At 36.1% G+C, this 21,915-nt stretch overlaps 1 protein-coding gene across 4 annotated transcripts in view; it reads left to right on the top strand.

Moving 5' to 3' along the window:
* LOC119523003 (zinc finger protein 280C-like) overlaps window positions 1-21,915 on the top strand; it is a 58,186-nt gene that overhangs the window by 14,509 nt on the left and 21,762 nt on the right. For 2 of the 4 annotated variants that reach the window (XM_037821747.1, XM_037821746.1), the window contains exons 7-13: window positions 3,601-3,718; window positions 5,742-5,867; window positions 6,500-6,609; window positions 8,236-8,453; window positions 12,694-12,851; window positions 13,507-13,607; window positions 14,361-14,507. In XM_037821747.1, the coding sequence (XP_037677675.1) occupies window positions 3,601-3,718; window positions 5,742-5,867; window positions 6,500-6,609; window positions 8,236-8,453; window positions 12,694-12,851; window positions 13,507-13,607; window positions 14,361-14,507 (978 nt within the window). Of the gene's footprint in view, window positions 1-3,600; window positions 3,719-4,550; window positions 4,597-5,741; window positions 5,868-6,499; window positions 6,610-8,235; window positions 8,454-12,693; window positions 12,852-13,506; window positions 13,608-14,360; window positions 14,508-21,915 lie in introns of those variants that run through there. The other 2 variants (XM_037821748.1, XM_037821749.1) reach the window with 2 other exon arrangements.

Raw genomic sequence — 21,915 nt, 5'->3', positions numbered from 1 at the left:
TTTTTTTTTTTTTTCTTTTTTCAATTGTGGAAACATATATACAGCCTAAATCTTCCCATTCCACCCCTTTCCTAGCCTTCCATTAGTGGGATTAATCACATTTAGAATGATGTTATGCTCTTTCCCACCATCCATTACTAGAAATTTCCCTTCACCTCAAACAGCAACCCTACACTCCTTTCTTAACTTCCCATTGCCCCTTCCCCCATTTCTCTTAACCCAAACTCTACTTTTCATCTCTATGGTTATATTCTCTGATAATTTCTTTGTGTTTACTGTGGGGCTTAAAATTAACCTCTTAAATCCCTATCAATCTTGTTTTTCTTTGATACCACCTTCACTTCAATAGGGCACATAAACTATGTTCCTATACTCCTTCATTCCCCCACCTTTATATAGTTGTCTAAAATTACATATTTTACATTGAGTTCAAAACCATTGATTTGTCCTTAGAGTTTGTGTATTTTTTATCATGTAGGAAGTAAATAGTGGAGTTATAGTTCAAAAATTATTGACTGCTATTTGTATTCCATTGTGTTTGGAGAATGTTCTTTGAGTATATTCAATTTTTTTTTTTTAATTTCTTGAGGCTTGTTTTATGTCCCAGCTTATGGTCCCTTCTGGAGAAAGATCTGTGATCACTAGAGAAAAATGAGTGTCCTGGTGATTTGGGATGTAAGGTACTATATATGTCTGTTAAAATTCTCTATATCTCTTTCTCCTTTCTTTGTCTCTCTGTTGGTAGGGCTTCCTTTAGAATCTGAAGTAGGGCAGGTCTTTTATTGGCAAAGTCTCTCAGCATTTGTTTGTCAAAAATTTAAGCTCTCCCTCAAATTTGAAGGAGAGTTTTGCTGGATAAAGTATTCTTGGCTGGAAATTTTTCTCTCTCAGAATTTTAAATATGTCATGCCACTGCCTTCTTGCCTCCATAGTGGCCACTGAGTAGTCACTACTTAGTCTTATATTGTTTCCTTTGTATGTGGTGAATTGCTTTTCTCTTGCTGCTTTCAAAACTTGCTCCTTCTCTTCAGTATTTGAGAGTCTGATCAGAATATGTCTTGGGGTGGGTTTATTTGGATTTATTCTATTTGGAGTTCGCTGGGCATTTATGCTTTGTGGGTTTATATTGTGTAGAAGGTTTGGGAAGTTTTCCCCAACAATTTCTTTGAATACTCTTTCTAGACCTTTACCCTTCTCTTCCCCTTCTGGGACACCAATGAGTCTTAAGTTTGGACGTTTTATTTTATCTATCGTATCCCTGAGATCCATTGCGATTTTTTCAATTTTTTTGTCCATTCTTTCTTTTGTTCTTTCATTTTCTGTTCTGTGGATTTCTAGGACACTGAGATGTTGTTCAGCTTCCTCTAGTCTTGTATTGTGAATATCCAGAGTCTTTTTAATTTGGCCAACAGTTTCTTTTATTTCCATAAGATCTTCTATTTTTTTATTTACTCTTCCAATGTCTTCTTTATGCTCTTCTAGGGTCTTTTTTATGGTGCTTATATCCTGGGCCATGGTCCTCTTGATGTCCTGTAAATCCTTTGCCATGTTTTCATTCTTTGATTGTAGTTCTTTAATTAATTTTGTGAGGTATAACGTTTCTTCCGAAATCTTGATTTGTGTGTTTGGAGCTGGATTCTCCATATCATCTGGTTTTATCATATGCATTAAGATTTTCTGTTGTTTTTGGCCTCTTGGCATTTGTTTTGCTTGTTAGGGTTCTTTTAAGTTGTATCAAAAAAGAAGGATATCGATCTAATTTTTCAGAGACAGTTTGGTGACGTACACTTTCTCTAACTAACCAGCAGATGGCGTCTGTGAGCCACCTATATCCCTCCAGTCAGTTGTCAACCTTTTTTCCCGCGTAGTGTGGGGAAATGATTCTTGTGTGTTCAGTTGGAGAGCTCAGCCTGGGCGCGCCTCTAGAGTCGCCCACCCTGAATGTGGGGCGCGCACACGGGTGGCCAGGGAGGAAGGGCAGCTCTCTCTCAGTGTCCCATAAACCACCGGACTTGGCGTAGTGCCCCTGGGTTCTCCGAGCGGATCCCCCCTCCCAGCCGCGATCCTCCCTCAGCCGAGGGGGATGCTGTACTACGTCATCAGTGTGCACCATCCCTCTAGGGAAGCCCTGGGCCGCTTGGCTGTGCTGCGGGGCTCTCAGCTCGTTTCAGAATGCAGAATGTGTGAGGCTGTCTTTACTGCAACGCCTTGTGGGCTGAGAGCAGCTGAGGTTTTCTCCACAGAGAGAGAGCTAGAGACAGAATATTTCCCCCGATTCTCCCAAGGTCAGTTGTCACCAAAAGCCTCTGTCTGCTTGTTGAGGATTCGCTGTCTGTATTGAGCAGTTATTATTAAAACCTCACTTGGAGCTGGGCTGAAAAAGTGCACGGGGCAGCTTCCGTGAGGGAGGGGCTCCCGGCTCTAGGTTCTCTGCTCTCAGCGCGGGTCCGCAATTTTACTTACAGATTTTATGCTGTGATCTCGGGCATTCCTCCCAATTCATGTCGGTGAATGTTGAGTGTATAGCCACGTTTGTCTCCCCGCTGCCATTCCAGGTTATTTACTGGTTTTTTGTTCATTTATGAATTGTTCTGGGGGAGACTAAGTCTTCCAATTCTTTCTATGCCGCCATCTTCCCAGAATCCCCCTCATAATTATTTATAATAAATAATCACCTGTATGTTTAGTTATATATTTAGTAAATTTTGAACAATTTCCCTAAATTACTAAATTATTCTACCTTATACTTGATCACTTTATGGTTTATCTCATGCTTTTCAGCCCACTCTTTTCTTGAGATCTGCCTGCTAGCTGGGACCACCCTCTCTCCTGGTAGAAGGGCTGAAACTTCCCTTGGACTCCCTAGTTCTTCAAGTAGTCTTATTTGTTTCCCCTACTAAGTTGCTTTCATCTTGTACTCTTAAGATGGGAAATTGCCTCGCCCTACACAGGTTTCTGTGGGATGATGGGAAGAGTGAGAGATCTATTCTTTCTCTTTCTGACCCCTGACATAAGTTTCTTCACTAAAGATGATTCCAAAACCCATACCACGTGATACTATGAAATTCATACCTAGCCCTGATGCACAATACTGCAAATTAATTCCCAGTTTGTTTGCTGTGACATTTTGTGAGTATGGTTTTTAGAGGTATAGATGCTTTTAGTTTTAGTATTCATGTTGGTATGTTCTCCTATTTTTCTGTTTGCTTTTGTCCAAGAATTACACTGAGGTTCTATAATTTGTTTTTTGATGGAAAAGCTGCATTTTTAGTAGCCCTCTAAAGTCTGTTAATACCTAATTGATTTACAGTGGGTCTATATGTTTCTTTTAGCTTGAAAAAATTAGACCAGCATTTTAATTAGCTTTTCAGGAATAAGCCAGTTCTAAGTAATAGCTGGCTTTCAGTTTGAGTAGATGCTAATTTTGGCAGAGAGAAGTAATTTTGCATTTTATAACTTACTAGTAATTGAGTCATCAAGGATATCTCTATAATATTGGCCTTTATAAAAGTTACTTACCTTTATAAACGTTTATGAAACAAAATAATTATAACACTGTTGAGTAAATACAATATTCTTCCTGTGAAATATTTATTACAGGATTATACAAAAAATTCATCACACATGGAATCAGATGATTCTTCAGACTTACTGTTTGACTTGACCCAGGAAACACCATTATCACAGTCCCAAGAGGCACCAGCAGTTACTATGGAAGGTTTGTTTTAGCACATTTTCATAGAAATTATAAAAGTAAACTTAATGATATGCATATGGAATTGACTTTCTGTTTTGAAGCCCATAACTTCATGTTAAGTTTTTCAGATATTGTACAATGGAATAGAGCTAATATTTCTTGGATGTCTTTCTTGGATGATTTTATATAAAGTCTTATTTAATAGTAGACTATTTTATTTATTTCTGTTAACTTGGTTAACATATATTCTTTGAGCTTATTCTCACTTAGAACTGGCCATAGGCTGAGAAATCTTAATATAATTTCTGTGAGTCAGGAAAGGCCCCTGATGCCCTGAGTATTATTGGGAAGGCCATTAGTAGGAACACAAGTGTATTGTTATAGTTGATTCCTTATTAGGTTAATGTCTTTCTAGGCAAATAAATGATGTAGATATGATAATTAAATATGATGAGGGAGTGCTACTATAAAATGGCAGTACCAAAGAATTAGTAATTTGCACATAGTAAGTACTCAGTCAATGCCCATTGAAGAAATAATGAAATTTTCCAATTGAAGAAGAGTTTACAGTTCTTTGATTGTATACCATAACAAAGTTCTTCATTAACCTATGCTATGTAGTTTTATCTAGTTGAAAAATTCCCTGTGATCAAAGCAACCATTGTTTCTATATTAAATGTTAATATATTCCAGTAAATAGGGAGAGAGATATAAGAATTTTTGAACTTTTAAATCGTTTGCCATCAAATCAGTATGCAGCACCTACCAAACCAAAACAAAATAATTTATAGCAATAGAGTGCCAAAAATGTTTTCCATTTCAATAATACTTTGTTTGATATTCACCCATCTAGGTGTCACTTATCTAGTTAGTAAAATAGCCAAGAACCAAAAGAACAGGTAGGTAAAATAGTTATCTGAAGTATGATTTTACAAAGTACATATGGATTTTATTAATAAGTGTCTGAATTCTTGAAACTCCTAGGGGGAAAAAACAATGACTTCTACTTTCCTTCTGTAAGTTTTTTACTATAGAGAGTGGGACTTTGCCCTGAATGCTAAATAAAGTTATAATTGATTTGGAAGATAAAGGTTCAAGCCTCTATTCTAAAAATATTTGCGGCCTTTATCAGGTCACCTAATCTTGATTTTCTTATATTATTAAACTAGAGACTTTTATCTTTCTCACATAATGTATTCATTCTCCCAAACCTGGAATTGGCCATTTGGAAATACAATTTTAATTCTTACTCCACTTACCTCAGGGCTTTTTTTGACCCAGATAAGATAAGTGAAAAGTGAAAATGCATTGTAAGCTTGAAAGGACTTGACACAAAAGAGTTGTTAGAATAACAGTTATGAATGATAATATGTGCTATGTGTTAAGAAGTATGATTGACTCCTATTAGGGTAATCATGGAAGAATCCACGGAAGAAGGTTCTTGGAGAGAAGGTTGGATTTAAGCTTGATCTTGATGAATGAGAATAAGATTTTTAGTGGCACAGAGAAAAACTGTTGAGGTTAGGTAATAGCACAAGCCAAAGGCTACAGAGATAAATAGGTTAAAAAGTCATAATGTAAAACTATTAAACTCAGAGTGATTTTATTCAAGTTCATGCTTTATGTATATATATATATATATATACACACACACACACACACACAACAGTTTATTTGTACTATCCAGCCTGTTATATAATTATTTGCCTAGTCTAGAATAACAGCACTCATTGGTTGTTCACGTTGCCTGAGCATCCCAGAAGAATGTTAATGTGATTACAAAATCCATCCCAAGTGCCTCTAGTATATCTATCAGTAATTGTGTGCTTTGAAGACGGAAAAAAAAATCGTTTCTATTGTTATCTAAAAGAATTGAACAGATTTGACAGAGGAGCTCATTAGTGCGCTAGTGTAATACTTTAGTGCGCTTAGTGCGCTAGTGTAATATTTTAGTGCGCTAGTGTAATACTTTAGTAGCAGTTGTAAATAATATTCTATACTAAGGGATTTACAATTATCTTTCCCACTATTTAAATCATTGTAGATATGGATCAAAGTTCATCTGCATTAAAACGTCCTTCTACTTCTGAAGCAAACAGTGTTAATCCAAAAAAGCCAAAGACTTTAGTTAAATCTTCAGTGTCATTTCTCAAGGATGTTCAAACAAAAGGTAAATATGAGATTTGGTATGTAAAAAAGAAATTGTTTTTACACAAAGTTTAGAAATTGGTATTGAGTTTTTTTTTGTTTTTTTATCTTCATTTTATTGAGATATATTCACATACCACGCAGTCATACAAAACAAATCGTACATTCGATTGTTCACAGTACCATTACATAGTTGTACATTCATCACCTAAATCAATCCCTGCCACCTTCATTAGCACACACACAAAAATAACAAGAATAATAATTAAAGTGAAAAAGAGCAATTAAAGTAAAAAAGAACACTCGGTGCCTTTGTCTGTTTGTTTGTTTGTTTCCTTCCCCTATTTTTCTACGCATCCATCCATAAACTAGACAAAGGGGAGTGTGGTCCTTATGGCTTTCCCAATCCCATTGTCACCCCTCATAAGCTACATTTTTATACAATTGTCTTCGAGATTCATGGGTTCTGGGTTGTAGTTTGATAGTTTCAGGTATCTACCACCAGCTACCCCAATTCATTAGAACCTGAAAAGGGTTGTCTAAATTGCGTAAGAGTGCCCACCAGAGTGGTATTGAGTTTTAAAACTATTATTAGTGGTTGTTTAAGATTTAAAACGATGAATTTGAATCATAAAAGTCCTTAATTTATTTTAGGTACAAATACCTCATCAACTCAATGTAAAACTGAACCAACTTGTCTAAGAGCTTGTCCAAAGTGCAATGTTAAGTTCCATCTTTTGGATCCTTTGAAATATCACATGAAGGTAAAACTTTTTCAAAATTTAATATTAAAAATGTTTATCAATCCCCCAAAATATTAATAATTAATATGCAGTAAATACTGGTTTCTCCAGATATTTGGATAAGAAATCTTCTCATATTGGTATTTCTATGTAGCCTAAGTAAAAAATTACATTCATAATGATTATCTTTATACAAGACTTTAAAAATCCTTCTCAGTCATCAGATTTTCAAAGTTACATTCATATACACTGTAGTCTGTGCATATTGCATTCTAATATTAAATGAAATAATGTATTTATTGGAATATTTTATTTAATAGATCATACAATTCTTCAAACTTCCTGTAAATTAGGCATTTTACTAGGCTTAATCTTATACATGACTTAAAAATTCTGTTTATTTTTTTGTCCATGGTAACATATGCCTGTCATACTACTCAATGGATATCTTAGTTTTACCTTTAAATTTTCAACACATAGACATAAATTCCTAACAATGGTGGAATATTTCGTGTGAAATGATAGTTTTAACTCAGTCCAGAATACAGTTTATACAGTTGTTACAAAATATTTCTAGCTTTATATTGGTGCAAGAAGCCTTTGAAATTAGCTTTTAGGTAATTTTCAAAGTACTTGATGAAGTATGAGGTTTAGGTAACACTCCTTAAAATATTTTAGATTTACAGTGTCCTGATGAGTCAGTGTAAAGATAGTGTATAATCTCCTTGCATGCCCAGTATAAATGACAGGAAGGGAGAAAGAGGCAAAGGAAAAAAGGCAATGTAGATTATATGATAAGAAAGGGTGCAAGACAAAGAAATAACTTACAAAAATTACTGCTTACTGTTGCAAAGATTGGCAATTTTTATTGAAATTCAGCATTTTGCAAAAAAGGCAGGAAAAAACAGGAGAGTCCTACATTTCCAAATGCATTCTCTTTATTCTTGGGCAGAACTATATTTGGTTTATCACTATTTCCACCTCCCAGAATGTGTCCCCTGATAACCGGACTGTGTTTTGTTTTATGTAAGAAAAAGTATCTTCTACAAGTGCTTATTCCACATTAGAATCAGTTTATGTGAAGTGTTGATTTAACTCATGAGGTAAATTTCCCCTTCAGACATATAATCATTCTAGAGAGAAAAATGTTGAAGTTTTCAGGATGTAACAGATGCTTCTCTCTTTGTGTCCTATACATTTTCTAGCACCTCAAGTCTTGGAAATGGCAGGTTGGCTGTGCTCAAAATCCAGTTCCAACCAGGTTTTACTGAAATGTATATTATTTGATAATTAAACATATACATAAGGACATATAAAACTGCCTTTTCCTTTAAACTATATCTTAAAACAGATATGAAATGAATGAGTTTTTGTCAAGTAACAAATTATTGTTGTTGTTGTTATTAGAAAAGGTATAGCAAGCCCTAATCCTAAGGTTTTTAATGTTTTTGAAATTATTTGTGTGTCTATTAAAACAATAGGTGTTTATTGATTGAATTTTTTTAGAATATAAAAAGATGGAAGCCAACAGTTTCGTGAATATCTTTCAAGATATAGCTCCAAGCATAGTTGTAAACCCAAAATCATTTCTTGGTATCTTATTTTATAAGGAGATACCAATAAGGCTTATATATTTTTCTCTTTCAGCATTGTTGTCCAGAAATGATAAATAACTTCCTGGAAATGATTAAAACAGAAGTTTCAAATACTGAAAATCAAAATACTGGTGCAGAGAAAGGAAAGTTGATCATGTTGGTTAGTGACTTTTATTATGGAAGACATGAAGGAAATGTCGAGGAAGAACAGAAGACTTACACAACCTTTAAATGCTTCAGTTGCTTGAAAGTTCTTAAAAATAATATTAGGTATGTAAATATTTTATTTCTATTTGAAAATTAGAATGCTGCAAGCATATCTTTTTTATTAGAGAAGTTGTGGGTTTACAGAACAATCACACATGAAATACAGGATTCCCATGTACCACCCTGTTATTCACACCTTAACTTGGTGTGGTACATTTGTTACAATTGATGAAAGCACATTTTTATAATTGTGCTATTAACTATAGTCTATGGTTTAACTTAGGGTTCACTGTTCAGGTAGTGCAGTTCCATGGATTTTTTTTTTTTTAATTTTTGTTCTATCACTTTATACAACCTAACATTTCCTGCCATCCTAGACAAGTGATTTTAACACTTTCTCGTAAGAACAAAGGCAGATTATTATCTTATTGGAAAGCTTTTGTCCTTTCTTGTATTTAGGAGTTTGACTCTTAGATCCACAAAAATTATTTTAACTTATGGGGATATTACCTCTTTGCCCTATATTTTCATTGTACTAGGTCTTTTCATGAGAATTTTTTATTTACTAGCTGCTTTTGAATCTTACTTTTCTTCATATCATGAGAAGAACCACTTTATCCAGTTTGACTTCCCCCATACTAGTCTTATTTAAAACTCAAATTTTTAAATTTATACTATTTAGCGCATTTACCTTGTAGAGAGTGATCTTTGCATTGATCTCTAGAGAAGTACCAGTTCTAGGAAACATGTCTTTGACTCTGATTTTAAATTTTAACACATTTTAAAATACAGATTTAATTCTCAATGGAAATTTTTTAAGATTTTATGCACGTATGCCTTAAATTTTAGGAACCTATACTTAGCATTCTTTGAGTTTTATGGCATACTACATAGCTATCGTCCTCAGAGAAGTCATAAGAAGAAAGTAACAAGACATATTGATTGGTTTTTCCCATTGGTTATATAGCCTTATATTTATATTCAGTGTCGTTTTCCAGCATTTTATTATGAAAATTTTCAAGCATTCAGCAAAATTGATGATCTTTTACAGTGAACACCTATGTATTTACCACCTCAATTCTACCATTAACATTTACTGTACTTTATCATGTATCTATTCATCCATAAAACCATCTGATTTTTTGGATACTTTTCAAAGTAAATTGTAGATATCTGTATACTTCACTTGGGTGAGGTGTATATACATACATGTGTGTATGTGTGTGTGTTCTTGTGCACGTGTGTGTGTGTATATCTTTTTATGTTTATTCTTGATAACCGTCATTTGTAACTAGCATTCTTAAGTACGTTTGGTTCTGGGCCCAACATTTATTTTATTTTCTGGTGAGCTCTTGGGTCCAAAATGAAGTACAAAGAAATATCCTGAAATACACTGTAATATAAACCTTTAACAGTTATGAAGGCTGCATTTATGGTAGTGCTTTGTAGTTTTCAGATCTCTTTCACGTGTCTTTTATTTGAGTTTTCACACTTCTTTACCTCTTTTTATCAAGCCTTAACAGTCATCAATTGCTAATGGTACCAATAGCTTAATAGAAGGGAAATTGTGCTTTGAGAAATAACACTGAAACAGTGTTACAATAGAACTCTGTCACCTGTTTCCATATTTTTTTTTTTGCCATTTTTTATAGTAAAATACGTCACAAAATCATGTTAGCAAATAAAAGTGGCTTGCTGATTTAGTTTCTTGTTACTCACAAATACTATGTATGGTTTAGAAAATTTTTGGCTTTTCTCTTAAGGTTATTCCATTTAATATTAAACATAATGAAAATTCCTTTTTGTTTTTTGTTTCAAAAGACTGGTTATATATTTCTAGTTTATCAGAATCTCTGGAAATTTTCAGCTGGCCACATTTGGTATCATTTTTGAAATATTGATTATTTAATAAATGAAATCTGAACAGTAAGCACTGGATAACCAAAGAAGTTAGATATATTGAGTAATATTTTACCTTTAGGTAAAACCTGGGTTGGCAAATTGAATGCTTTAGAGGATGGTAGAAATTGATCACTCGAGAATTCTACTCTGCCATGTCAACATATTGTAGGATATATTTTTTTCCTACATTGAATGTTGTCCTAAACAATTAGTTATTTTATTTTGAGAACAGCCTTGCAAGAAGTTTGCTTTTTTCCCATATCCATCTACCATTTTGAAAATGTGAGCTGCTAATAGTAACTTTTAGTAGAGCTAAAGTTAGAATCAAAGGAGGAAAAAAGATATTTTAAGGTATATCATAACCAGCTCTAAAGAGAAGTAGAGCTTTGCAGATATGAAAAAGAGATAAATATTAAAGCCTTCGTGATGGTTGCTGTCTAGATTTGATGATGTCACTTAGTAACAAGGTTATTTCCTTTAGGGACTCACAGTAAGTCATTATTAAATAACCAATAGTTTCTTGTAATTTTAGGCATTAAAATTGCTACTACATCCATTTAGAAACCAAGACACAAGTACAAATACCAGTAATTAGCCTTTTAAACCACTGGAACCTATTGTGTTTCTTCAAGGCCTTTAAAAGGTTTCTCTCGTGACTAGCTGCTTTTGATGGTATGGTTTCCTTCAAGTTTTTTATTTTAAGTTGTGAATAATATTTCATGTATGGAAAAGAAACCTGCTGTTTTTCCTTATGAAAAACATGTTTAAAACCAGAGATAATGATTGAATTATAGTAAATTACTGATATTTCATGTTAACTATATCAGTGGTTTTAAAACAAAGATGAAAAGAAAAATATTTACTGAGCCACTTAATGAAAATGATTATTTAAAGTGCACACTTATCTAGAGGGCTTTAAGGCCTAAGAGATTTTTTTCTCTCTCTGTCCTTTCTTCTCCTTCTGGTACTCGCACAATGTGTATATTGGTACATGTGATGGTGTCCTACACGTTCCTCAGGCTCTGTTCACGTCATCTTTTTTCCTTTGTTCCTCAGATTGGTTGATTTCAATCATCTTATCTTCAAGTTCACTGATTCTTTCTTCTGCCACTCCAATATACTGTTGTACCCCTCTAGGGAATTTTACATTTCTTGTTACTTGGATATTCAGCTCTGTTTGGTTCATTTTCATAATTTTTCATCTCTGTTGATATTCTCTTTGTGTTCATCTCTTGTTTTCCTAATATCCCTTAGTTCTTTATCCATGTTTTCCTTTAGCTCTTTAAGCATGTTTAAGAGCATTTTTTAAAAGTCTTTATCTGGTATGTCCCAAGTCTGGTCCTCCTCTGTGATGATTTTTAATACTTTAACCTTCTAATTTGCTTCAGCCATTGCTACCGTTTTGTTTGCTTGTTTATATGTTTTGTAATCTTTTGTTGAAATCTGGACATGTTTATATTTTAATGTGTTATCACTGGAATTTACACCCCTAGTCCTCTTTTACTTAAGCTTGTATTCAGCTAGTGTTTTGACAGAGATTTCTTGAATGCCAGGAGCTTACAGAAATAAGGAAAAAAAGAAAACATCCTTCTCAAAGTCTTTGCAGATTGACTTTTACAAGTGCTCTCCTTAAGAGCTTAGCTATACAATGAGTTTAGAAAATAGCTATAGGCAAAATCATAGGGTCCTCCCCATCCTTTCTGGGCATGCGTGCATAACTTAGGAATTCTCCCATTTACATGAATACAAATATTCCCTCTTCCCTAGGAAACAGCATTTCTTCAAGGCCTCAGGCACTGCACTAAATGTCCCTCACCAGCTCCCCTTGCCCTAGGCAGCTGCAAATTGAGTGATCTCCCACAGTGTTCTGTAGGAGAGTTCTGTGAGCTACCTTCTACATACAGGGCGAGCTCTGGGATGGCAAGCCTGTGACAAGTGTCCTGGCTCAGTCCTTCAGGCTATCAACAGACAGATTTGGTCAGACTTACATACTCTCAGTATGTGCATGAGGGTTACTCTGCTCCCTCCAGAACTGGAACCAGGGACTCACACTGGGAGCATGGGCCAGCTCTGTATGCAGCAGTGAAGGAATAGGGGAGGGGCCAGCAGGGGCACCAGGAGATCCTACTGCTTCTAAGTTGCCTTTTTCTTAATTTGATACTCGCGCTGTTACTGGAATTCTTTTATCTGAAACTTTGAGAAAGGTGTTTCTGCCACTTCTTACTGGTCAAAGCTTCTGTTTGCAGGCAGCCTTGGAGTGTCTCACTCTGCCATCTTGATTGAGGCAGGTCCCTTAGAAATTTTAATTTAAGTAGTGCAACTATATTTTAAAAATTTAGGTCCAGATATTTGTGGGATTTTTTTTTTGAATCTGAATTTTTGTACCTGTTATCTTTTGTAGGTTTATGAACCACATGAAACACCATTTGGAACTTGAGAAGCAGAACAGTGAGAGCTGGGAAAACCATACCACCTGCCAGCACTGCTACCGTCAGTATCCCACACCATTCCAATTGCAGTGTCACATTGAAAGTACGCACACACCCCATGAATTTTCTAGTAAGTTACAATTTCACTTAAGTGCTGAATATTCTTGATTTTGACAAGGAAACCTCAAACCTTCTGATAGAAAAATAAGAATAAGGATAAACTTTTTTGTAATTTGAAAGCAAAATTGAAAATGACAAGTTTTAAGTTTCATAAACTTTTAAATAAAATTAATTACTAATATTGAAGTCCCTCTTGTAAACATTAATGCAAACTCCCTTGACATAACTCATGCATTGTATTTAGGGGGCTAAATTAGAAAATTCAGATTCCATGGTTTCCAAATATGACATCAATGGCTTTGATTTAAACTTTAATAAGAAAAATAACTACAATAGTAGTTAAAATCACAGAGCTTGAATTCAAATCCCAGCTGTACCTCTTGCCAGTGAGATCTCAGGCAAGTTACTTAATCTTTTTGTGCCTCCGGTTCCTTGTCTGAAAAAATGGGGATAATAGTAGTACTTTCTTCAGTGATATTTTGAGAATTAAGTAAAGTGCTTAGAACAGTGCTGCAGCGTTAGCAACTGTAGAATTGTTAGAACCACCATCACCACTACTAGTATTACTATTATTACTGTTGTCGCTGTTCTTATGGCTATACAAAATGAGTTACTTATTTCTACTTATCCTTAAAATGGTGTAATGTCTTTTTTTCCACTTTCAGCCATTTGTAAAATCTGTGAATTATCATTTGAATCAGAACATATTCTTTTACAACATATGAAGGACACTCATAAACCCGGTGAAATGCCATATATTTGCCAGGTACACACACATTTTATTGTGTACTTAGGTGTTTGTTTAATTTTCATGTATCACAAAATAATATTGTTTTTTTAAGTTACTGAACTGAACTGCCTCTAATAAATAATTCATTAGCGGAATTGTATGTATCAACTCTTGCATTTTATGTGGCGGTGGTGGGTTGGATTTGGCCTGTGAACCATAGTTTGCTGACCCCTGTATAAACAAAGAAAAGCCCTGCTGGAACTTACATTACCATATAGGGAAGACTATAGGCATGCCAGAGAAATAGGACATGCTGTTAATTATAGAGAGCCCAAATAAATGCTTTGTGACCAATATTTTACCAGAATTTAAAGTGGCTCCCAATAATAGTCAAGCAAGATAAAAATAAATTGCTGCTGGCATAGCCTAGATGACATTTAACATCCAAAGAAGAGAATATTCTGCTTTATATAGCAGGAATATCTTAATAGGACAAAAGGTGTAAGAGCTTGAAAATTGAAGTCAAGATAATAGGGGATGAAAAGAAGAAGGGGATCTAGTTATGTTTTGGAATATATCCCTAAACTTTAAGACATAATTTTTCTGTCTCAAAGATTATCTTTATTATTTGCAGTAACAGGAGTCTTGCTTGTATAGGCAGCAGAGCTGAATTAGTTCTAGTACATACCTAATGTTCTTCTAAGCAAATGACTCATCATTGCTACTTTGATTTAATTGCATGTCTATTATAAATGTTCAAATTAAACTAAACCTTCTTTATATTTCTAGGTTTGCCAGTATAGATCATCATCATTTTCTGATGTGGAAACTCATTTTAGAGCATCCCACGAAAACACTAAGAACTTGTTATGTCCATTTTGCCTCAAAGTTAGCAAAATGGCAACACCTTACATGAATCATTACATGAAGCATCAGGTAAGATTTACCAGTTCTTCTTTGTTCATGTTTTCTTTGTGAAAAGACTGATTATATAACTTAGAACACCGGTTAGATTTATTCTGGAAGTAAAGCAAAGTTGTTCCAAATGACGCAATTTATGATTTATGTTGAATTACTTGTGAAACTTCTACTTCTTTTCCTTGCCTCCTTTCTGGTGATGATGGGGCTCATAAATAGTGAACATTCTGAAGCATATTTAGAAATAGGAGCCCTAGAGTGGAGCAGAAAGGGAAAGATGAGGTTGGGCATTTCACAGTCTTAAGAGTAATGGGAATAGGAATGATTTTGAAGGTAGTTATCAGGAGCAAGGAAAAGGATAAGTTTGGACTGAGGAAAATAAGTTTGAGGAACTTATAATCTTCTGTTTTCCTCTTTCTCTTCAAACTTTATTTCTACTTTCCAGCCCCCATTTTATTATGAGAAGACCTGTGGTTGTCATCAGTGACCCAGAGAGGTGTTTTTATAGCAGTCAGTGACAAAGAACACTTATTACTAGATATGTGAACCGTATTTAGGTTTTGACTTCTTTCCTGGATGACTTTTGCCAGTTCTGCTACATAATTTCTGGGATGCCAGTATTAGTGCTTGCACCTTTCCCTTGAATACTGATTTTATACATACTGGTTATTTTCACAAAATAATTAGGCCATCCTTTGTTTGGGCTAAAATCTTTGATGACAGCCTTGTCTCTTGCCAAAATCAAAAATCAATACATTTATTAAATCTGACCTTGCAGTCAGGTTTTTGCCTTTTCACTGGTCAGCTCATTACATTTTCTTATTATTGATTGCATTGTCATCGCCAGTTTCCTCAGCATTGATGCCAGTGTTGCTATCATTCTAGTCATTAAATAATCATGAAATTGATGTGTGGTTCTTAATTGGGAAAGATAATAAAAGAATTTCCAAATACATTGAGGATCACCTATGCTATGACTGGGATAGTATGAACATAGTTCCTTTTTATTCTGGTATGCTACCTTGTCCTTGAACATCTGGCAAAATATTTCTATTTGAGGGTTTCCCCAAAAGTATTCCTCCAGATAGTAATAGGTGTTCCCCTCAAAAATTTTTCCTGGCAGAATAAATTTGGTAAATGACTAGATTTATAAATTTTTCTTTATTTTTTTAAACAGGACTTCTCAGTGCTTTTAATATGCTAACAGACATTGTAAATCACCAAGCAATGTGTATAGTATATATTAGTCCCCAAACCTATTTGGCCATCAAACCCTTTATTTGTACAATACCTATTAACACTTCTTGAGGAACAGGGTTTGAAAAATACTGTTCTTGGTATTCTGTTTCGTCTTCTGGCCTTTGATTTTGAAAAGGAGAATGAGATATAAAGCAGTAGCTCTGTCTGTTTCATTATGAGGCTTTTAACATGATTCTTTCTCCTATGCTTCACTAACCTCTAGAGTAAGAAGGTAGATGTGGGGAGAATGATCTATGCTTAGAAAGGAATGGGTGGGCTCACTATGTGGGGTGTGTCTTTTAAGTAGTTTACATAATCTGTAGTCAATCTTCATGCCTTGAGTTGTATGTCTTTATTTGCCATGTGTGTAGAAGAGTTAACCCAGCAGTTCTGAGTTGCTCAAATCTTGCACATTTTCAGAAGGGTTTGCTTGTGTAATTGGCTCTTGGCTAACTCCTGGGAATTGAGCTCTTGAAATTTTCCCTGTTGTGTTATTAACTGATAAGAGTGATTTACATCCCTGGAGCCTTGATCCATGTTGTACTGGCTTGTCTAGATAATTTGTGCAAACAATATGATTTATGGTGAATGCCTGCTTTTCTTCTGGGGGTCTGAAGATTTGGTGGCTGGCTCCCATAAAAACCCTGGGCTCTTAGACACAAAAGATTTTCCTTGGCAAAATCATTTCACACATGTTGCTACAGTTAGTTACTGAGGGATTAATTAAGCATGTCCTCTGCAACTCCTTTGGGAGGAGTCTCTAGAAGCTTATGCCTGATATCATCCAGACTCCACCCAATACACTTTTTTTCCTTTATTAATCCTGCTCTGTATCCTTTCACTCTAATAAATCAAAGCTGTATGAAAATATAACAACTTCTGAGCCCTTAAGTCCTCGCAAATCATCACACTAGGAGTGGTCTTGGGGACCACTGACACACCATGGGTTCCCAATTTTTTTGGTAAGTTTGGAGTAGCTAGGAGGTGAAGTAGGCAGCCAGCAGTAAAGAGGAAGCAATCTATTAATAAGAAGGATTATCAGGTATCTTTTAAGGTATTCATAGTTTGTGTAATTAGTCACAAAAGACTCAAAAACCATAGCTGAGCAGGATTATAAACTTGTCATTGAGGTGGCCCTGTTAGTGAGATATTAGACAATAAAAATTGTTGAATCTATGGCTCACTTTATTTTCTTTGAAGTCTTCAGTTGTAACTTGAAATTTAAAAGCAATTTTAGAACAAGCAATCCAGTTAGAGCTACTTTTAAGAAAGGATAAAATATTTCAGGTGTGTTAAATATGCTCATTAAATCTTTAATAATAACAATAAGCAGTTACTATGCTAATCACCTACCATATGACAGCCATTGGTGCTTTACGTGCATTTTTTTGTTTATCCTCACAACCACCCTACAAAGCAGGTATATTATTTCCATCTTATGGGTGAGAAACAATGCTTTAGAGAGACTGAGTAACTTGCCTGGTGTCACATTATCTAATGAATCGCAGTGCCAAAACTTGACTTCAGGGCCCAAGCTTCTACCACAGATTCATATTTCATGCTGGCATTAGGTCTAGGGGTAGAAATGAAGGATAGTCAGAATTCGCCTTGAAAATCTCTCAAATTACCCAAACAATATAATATGCTTGTCGAAAAGTTCAACACAATTTTTTCTCTACCCTTGAAACAGATCACTGTTTCTTTGGTTGACCACCATGTTATTTTAAAAATGCTGCCGGGCGGGGCAAGATGGCAGACTGGTGAGCTGTATGTTTTAGTTACTCCTCCAGGAAAGTAGGTAAAAAGCCAGGAACTGCGTGGACTGGACACCACAGAGCAATCTGTCTTTGGGCATACTTCATACAACACTCATGAAAACGTGGAACTGTTGAGATCACCGAAATCTGTAAGTTTTTGCGGCCAGGGGACCCGCGCCCCTCCCTGCCAGGCTCAGTCCCGGGGGAGGAGGGGCTGTCAGCTCCAGGAAGGAGAAGGGAGAATTGCAGTGGCTGCTCTCATCAGAAACTCATTCTACTGATTCAAACTCCAACCATAGATAGACTGAGGCCAGACACCAGAGACTCTGAGAGCAGCCAGCCCAGCAGAGAGGAGACGGGCATAGAAGGAAAACAACACGAGAAGCTCCAAAGTAAAAGCAGAGGATTTTTGGAGTTCTGGTGAACACAGAAAGGGGAAGGGCGGAGATCAGGCCTTGAGGCGCATATGCAAATCCCGAAGCAAGGCTGATCTCTCTGCCCAGGGCACCTTTCCTTAATGGCCCTGGTTGCTTTGTCTATTAGCATTTCAATAACCCATTAGATCTCTGAGGAGGGCCGTTTTTTTTTTTTTTTTTTTTTTTTTTAAATCCTTTTTGCTTTTTCTAAAACAATTACTCTAAGAAGCTCAATACAGAAAGCTTCAAAGAATTGAAATTTGGGCACGTCAAGTCAAGAGCAGAAATAAGAGAGCTCTGAGACAAAAGGCAATAATCCAGTGGCTGAGAAAATTCACTAAACAACACAACTTCCCAAGAAAAGGGGGGTGTCCGCTCACAGCCACCATCCTGGTGGACAGGAAACACTCCTGCCCATCGCCAGCCCCATAGCCCAGAGCTGCCCCAGACAACCCAGTGTGACGGAAGTGCTTCAAATAACAGGCACACACCACAAAACTGGGCGTGGACATTAGCCTTCCCTGCAACCTCAGCTGAATGTCCCAGAGCTGGGAAGGGGGAGCAGTGTGAATTAACAGAGCCCCATTCAGCCATCATTTGAGCAGACTGGGAGCCTCCCAACACAGCCCAGCAGCCCAGAACTGCCCTGGGGGGACGGCACTCACCTGTGACATAGCACAGTCATCCCTCAACAGAGGACCCGGGGTGCACAGCCTGGAAGAGGGGCCCACTTGCAAGTCTCAGGAGCCATACGCCAATACCAAAGACTTGTGGGTCAGTGGCAGAGACAAACTGTGGCAGGACTGAACTGAAGGATTAGACTATTGCAGTAGCTTTAAAACTCTAGGATCATCAGGGAGATTTGATTGTTAGGGCCACCCCCCCCTCCCCGACTGCCCAGAAACACGCCCTACATACAGGGCAGGCAACACCAACTACACACGCAAGCTTGGGACACCAATTGGGCCCCACAAGACTCACTCCCCCACTCACCAAAAAGGCTAAGCAGGGGAGATCTGGCTTGTGGAGAACAGGTGGCTCGTGGACGCCACCTGCTGGTTAGTTAGAGAAAGTGTACTCCACGAAGCTGTAGATCTGATAAATTAGAGATAAGGACTTCAACTGGTCTACAAACCCTAAAAGAACCCTATCAAGGACAGCAAATGCCACGAGGCCAAAAACAACAGAAAATTATAAAGCATATGAAAAAACCAGACGATATGGATAACCCAAGCCCAAGCACCCAAATCAAAAGACCAGAAGAGACACACCTAGAGCAGCTACTCAAAGAACTAAAGATGAACAATGAGACCCTAGTACGGGATATGAAGGAAATCAAGAAGACCCTAGAAGAGCATAAAGAAGACATTGCAAGACTAAATAAAAAAATGGATGATCTTATGGAAATTAAAGAAACTGTTGACCAAATTAAAAAGATTCTGGACACTCATAGTACAAGACTAGAGGAAGTTGAACAACGAATCAGTGACCTGGAAGATGACAGAATGGAAAATGAAAGCATAAAAGAAAGAATGGGGAAAAAAATTGAAAAACTCGAAATGGACCTCAGGGATATGATAGATAATATGAAACGTCCGAATATAAGACTCATTGGTGTCCCAGAAGGGGAAGAAAAGGGTAAAGGTCTAGGAAGAGTATTCAAAGAAATTGTTGGGGAAAACTTCCCAAATCTTCTAAACAACATAAATACACAAATCATAAATGCTCAGCGAACTCCAAATAGAATAAATCCAAAAAAACCCACTCCGAGACATATACTGATCACACTGTCAAACATAGAAGAGAAGGAGCAAGTTCTGAAAGCAGCAAGAGAAAAGCAATTCACCACATACAAAGGAAACAGCATAAGACTAAGTAGTGACTACTCAGCAGCCACCATAGAGGCGAGAAGGCAATGGCACGATATATTTAAAATTCTGAGAGAGAGGAATTTCCAGCCAAGAATACTTTATCCAGCAAAGCTCTCCTTCAAATTTGAGGGAGAGCTTAAATTTTTCACAGACAAAGAAATGCTGAGAGAATTTGCTAACAAGAGACCTGCCCTACTGGAGATACTAAAGGGAGCCCTACAGACAGAGAAACAAAGACAGGACAGAGAGACTTGGAGAAAGGTTCAGTACTAAAGAGATTCGGTATGGGTACAATAAAGGATATTAATAGAGAGAGGGAAAAATATGGCAAACATAATCCAAAGGATAAGATGGCCGATTCAAGAAATGCCTTCACGGTTTTAACGTTGAATGTAAATGGATTAAACTCCCCAATTAAAAGATATAGATTCGCAGAATGGATCAAAAAAAAATGAACCATCAATATGTTGCATACAAGAGACTCATCTTAGACACAGGGACACAAAGAAATTGAAAGTGAAAGGATGGAAAAAAATATTTCATGCAAGCTACAGCCAAAAGAAAGCAGGTGTAGCAATATTAATCTCAGATAAAATAGACTTCAAATGCAGGGATGTTTTGAGAGACAAAGAAGGCCACTACGTACTAATAAAAGGGGCAATTCAGCAAGAAGAAATAACAATCGTAAATGTCTATGCACCCAATCAAGGTGCCACAAAATACATGAGAGAAACATTGGCAAAACTAAAGGAAGCAATTGATGTTTCCACAATAATTGTGGGAGACTTCAACACATCACTCTCTCCTATAGATAGATCAACCAGACAGAAGACCAATAAGGAAATTGAAAACCTAAACAATCTGATAAATGAATTAGATTTAACAGACATCTACAGGACATTACATCCCAAATCACCAGGATACACATACTTTTCTAGTGCTCACGGAACTTTCTCCAGAATAGATCATATGCTGGGACATAAAACAAGCCTCAATAAATTTAAAAAGATTGAAATCATTCAAAGCACATTCTCTGACCACAATGGAATACAATTAGAAGTCAATAACCATCAGAGACTTAGAAAATTCACAAATACCTGGAGGTTAAACAACACACTCCTAAACAATCAGTGGGTTAAAGAAGAAATAGCAAGAGAAATTGCTAAATATATAGAGACGAATGAAAATGAGAACACAACATACCAAAACCTATGGGATGCAGCAAAAGCAGTGCTAAGGGGGAAATTTATAGCACTAAACGCATATATTAAAAAGGAAGAAAGAGCCAAAATCAAAGAACTAATGGATCAACTGAAGAAGCTAGAAAATGAACAGCAAACCAATCCTAAACCAAGTAGAAGAAAAGAAATAACAAGGATTAAAGCAGAAATAAATGACATAGAGAACAAAAAAACAATAGAAAGGATAAATATCACCAAAAGTTGGTTCTTTGAGAAGATCAACAAGATTGACAAGCCCCTAGCTAGACTGACAAAATCAAAAAGAGAGAAGACCCATATCAACAAAATAATGAATGAAAAAGGTGACATAACTGCAGATCCTGAAGAAATTAAAAAAATTATAAGAGGATATTATGAACAACTGTATGGCAACAAACTGGATAATGTAGAAGAAATGGACAATTTCCTGGAAACATATGAACAACCTAGACTGACCAGAGAAGAAATAGAAGACCTCAACCAACCCATCACAAGCAAAGAGATCCAATCAGTCATCAAAAATCTTCCCACAAATAAATGCCCAGGGCCAGATGGCTTCACAGGGGAATTCTACCAAACTTTCCAGAAAGAACTGACACCAATCTTACTCAAACTCTTTCAAAACATTGAAAAAAATGGAACACTACCTAACTCATTTTATGAAGCTAACATCAATCTAATACCAAAACCAGGCAAAGATGCTACAAAAAAGGAAAACTACCGGCCAATCTCCCTAATGAATATAGATGCAAAAATCCTCAACAAAATACTTGCAAATCGAATCCAAAGACACATTAAAAAAATCATACACCATGACCAAGTGGGGTTCATTCCAGGCATGCAAGGATGGTTCAACATCAGAAAAACAATCAATGTATTACAACACATTAAAAACTCGAAAGGGAAAAATCAATTGATCATCT

This window comes from Choloepus didactylus, chromosome X (assembly GCF_015220235.1).
Source record: "Choloepus didactylus isolate mChoDid1 chromosome X, mChoDid1.pri, whole genome shotgun sequence".
Lineage (NCBI taxonomy): Eukaryota > Metazoa > Chordata > Mammalia > Pilosa > Megalonychidae > Choloepus > Choloepus didactylus.
This window is presented reverse-complemented; position numbering and strand designations above follow the sequence as displayed.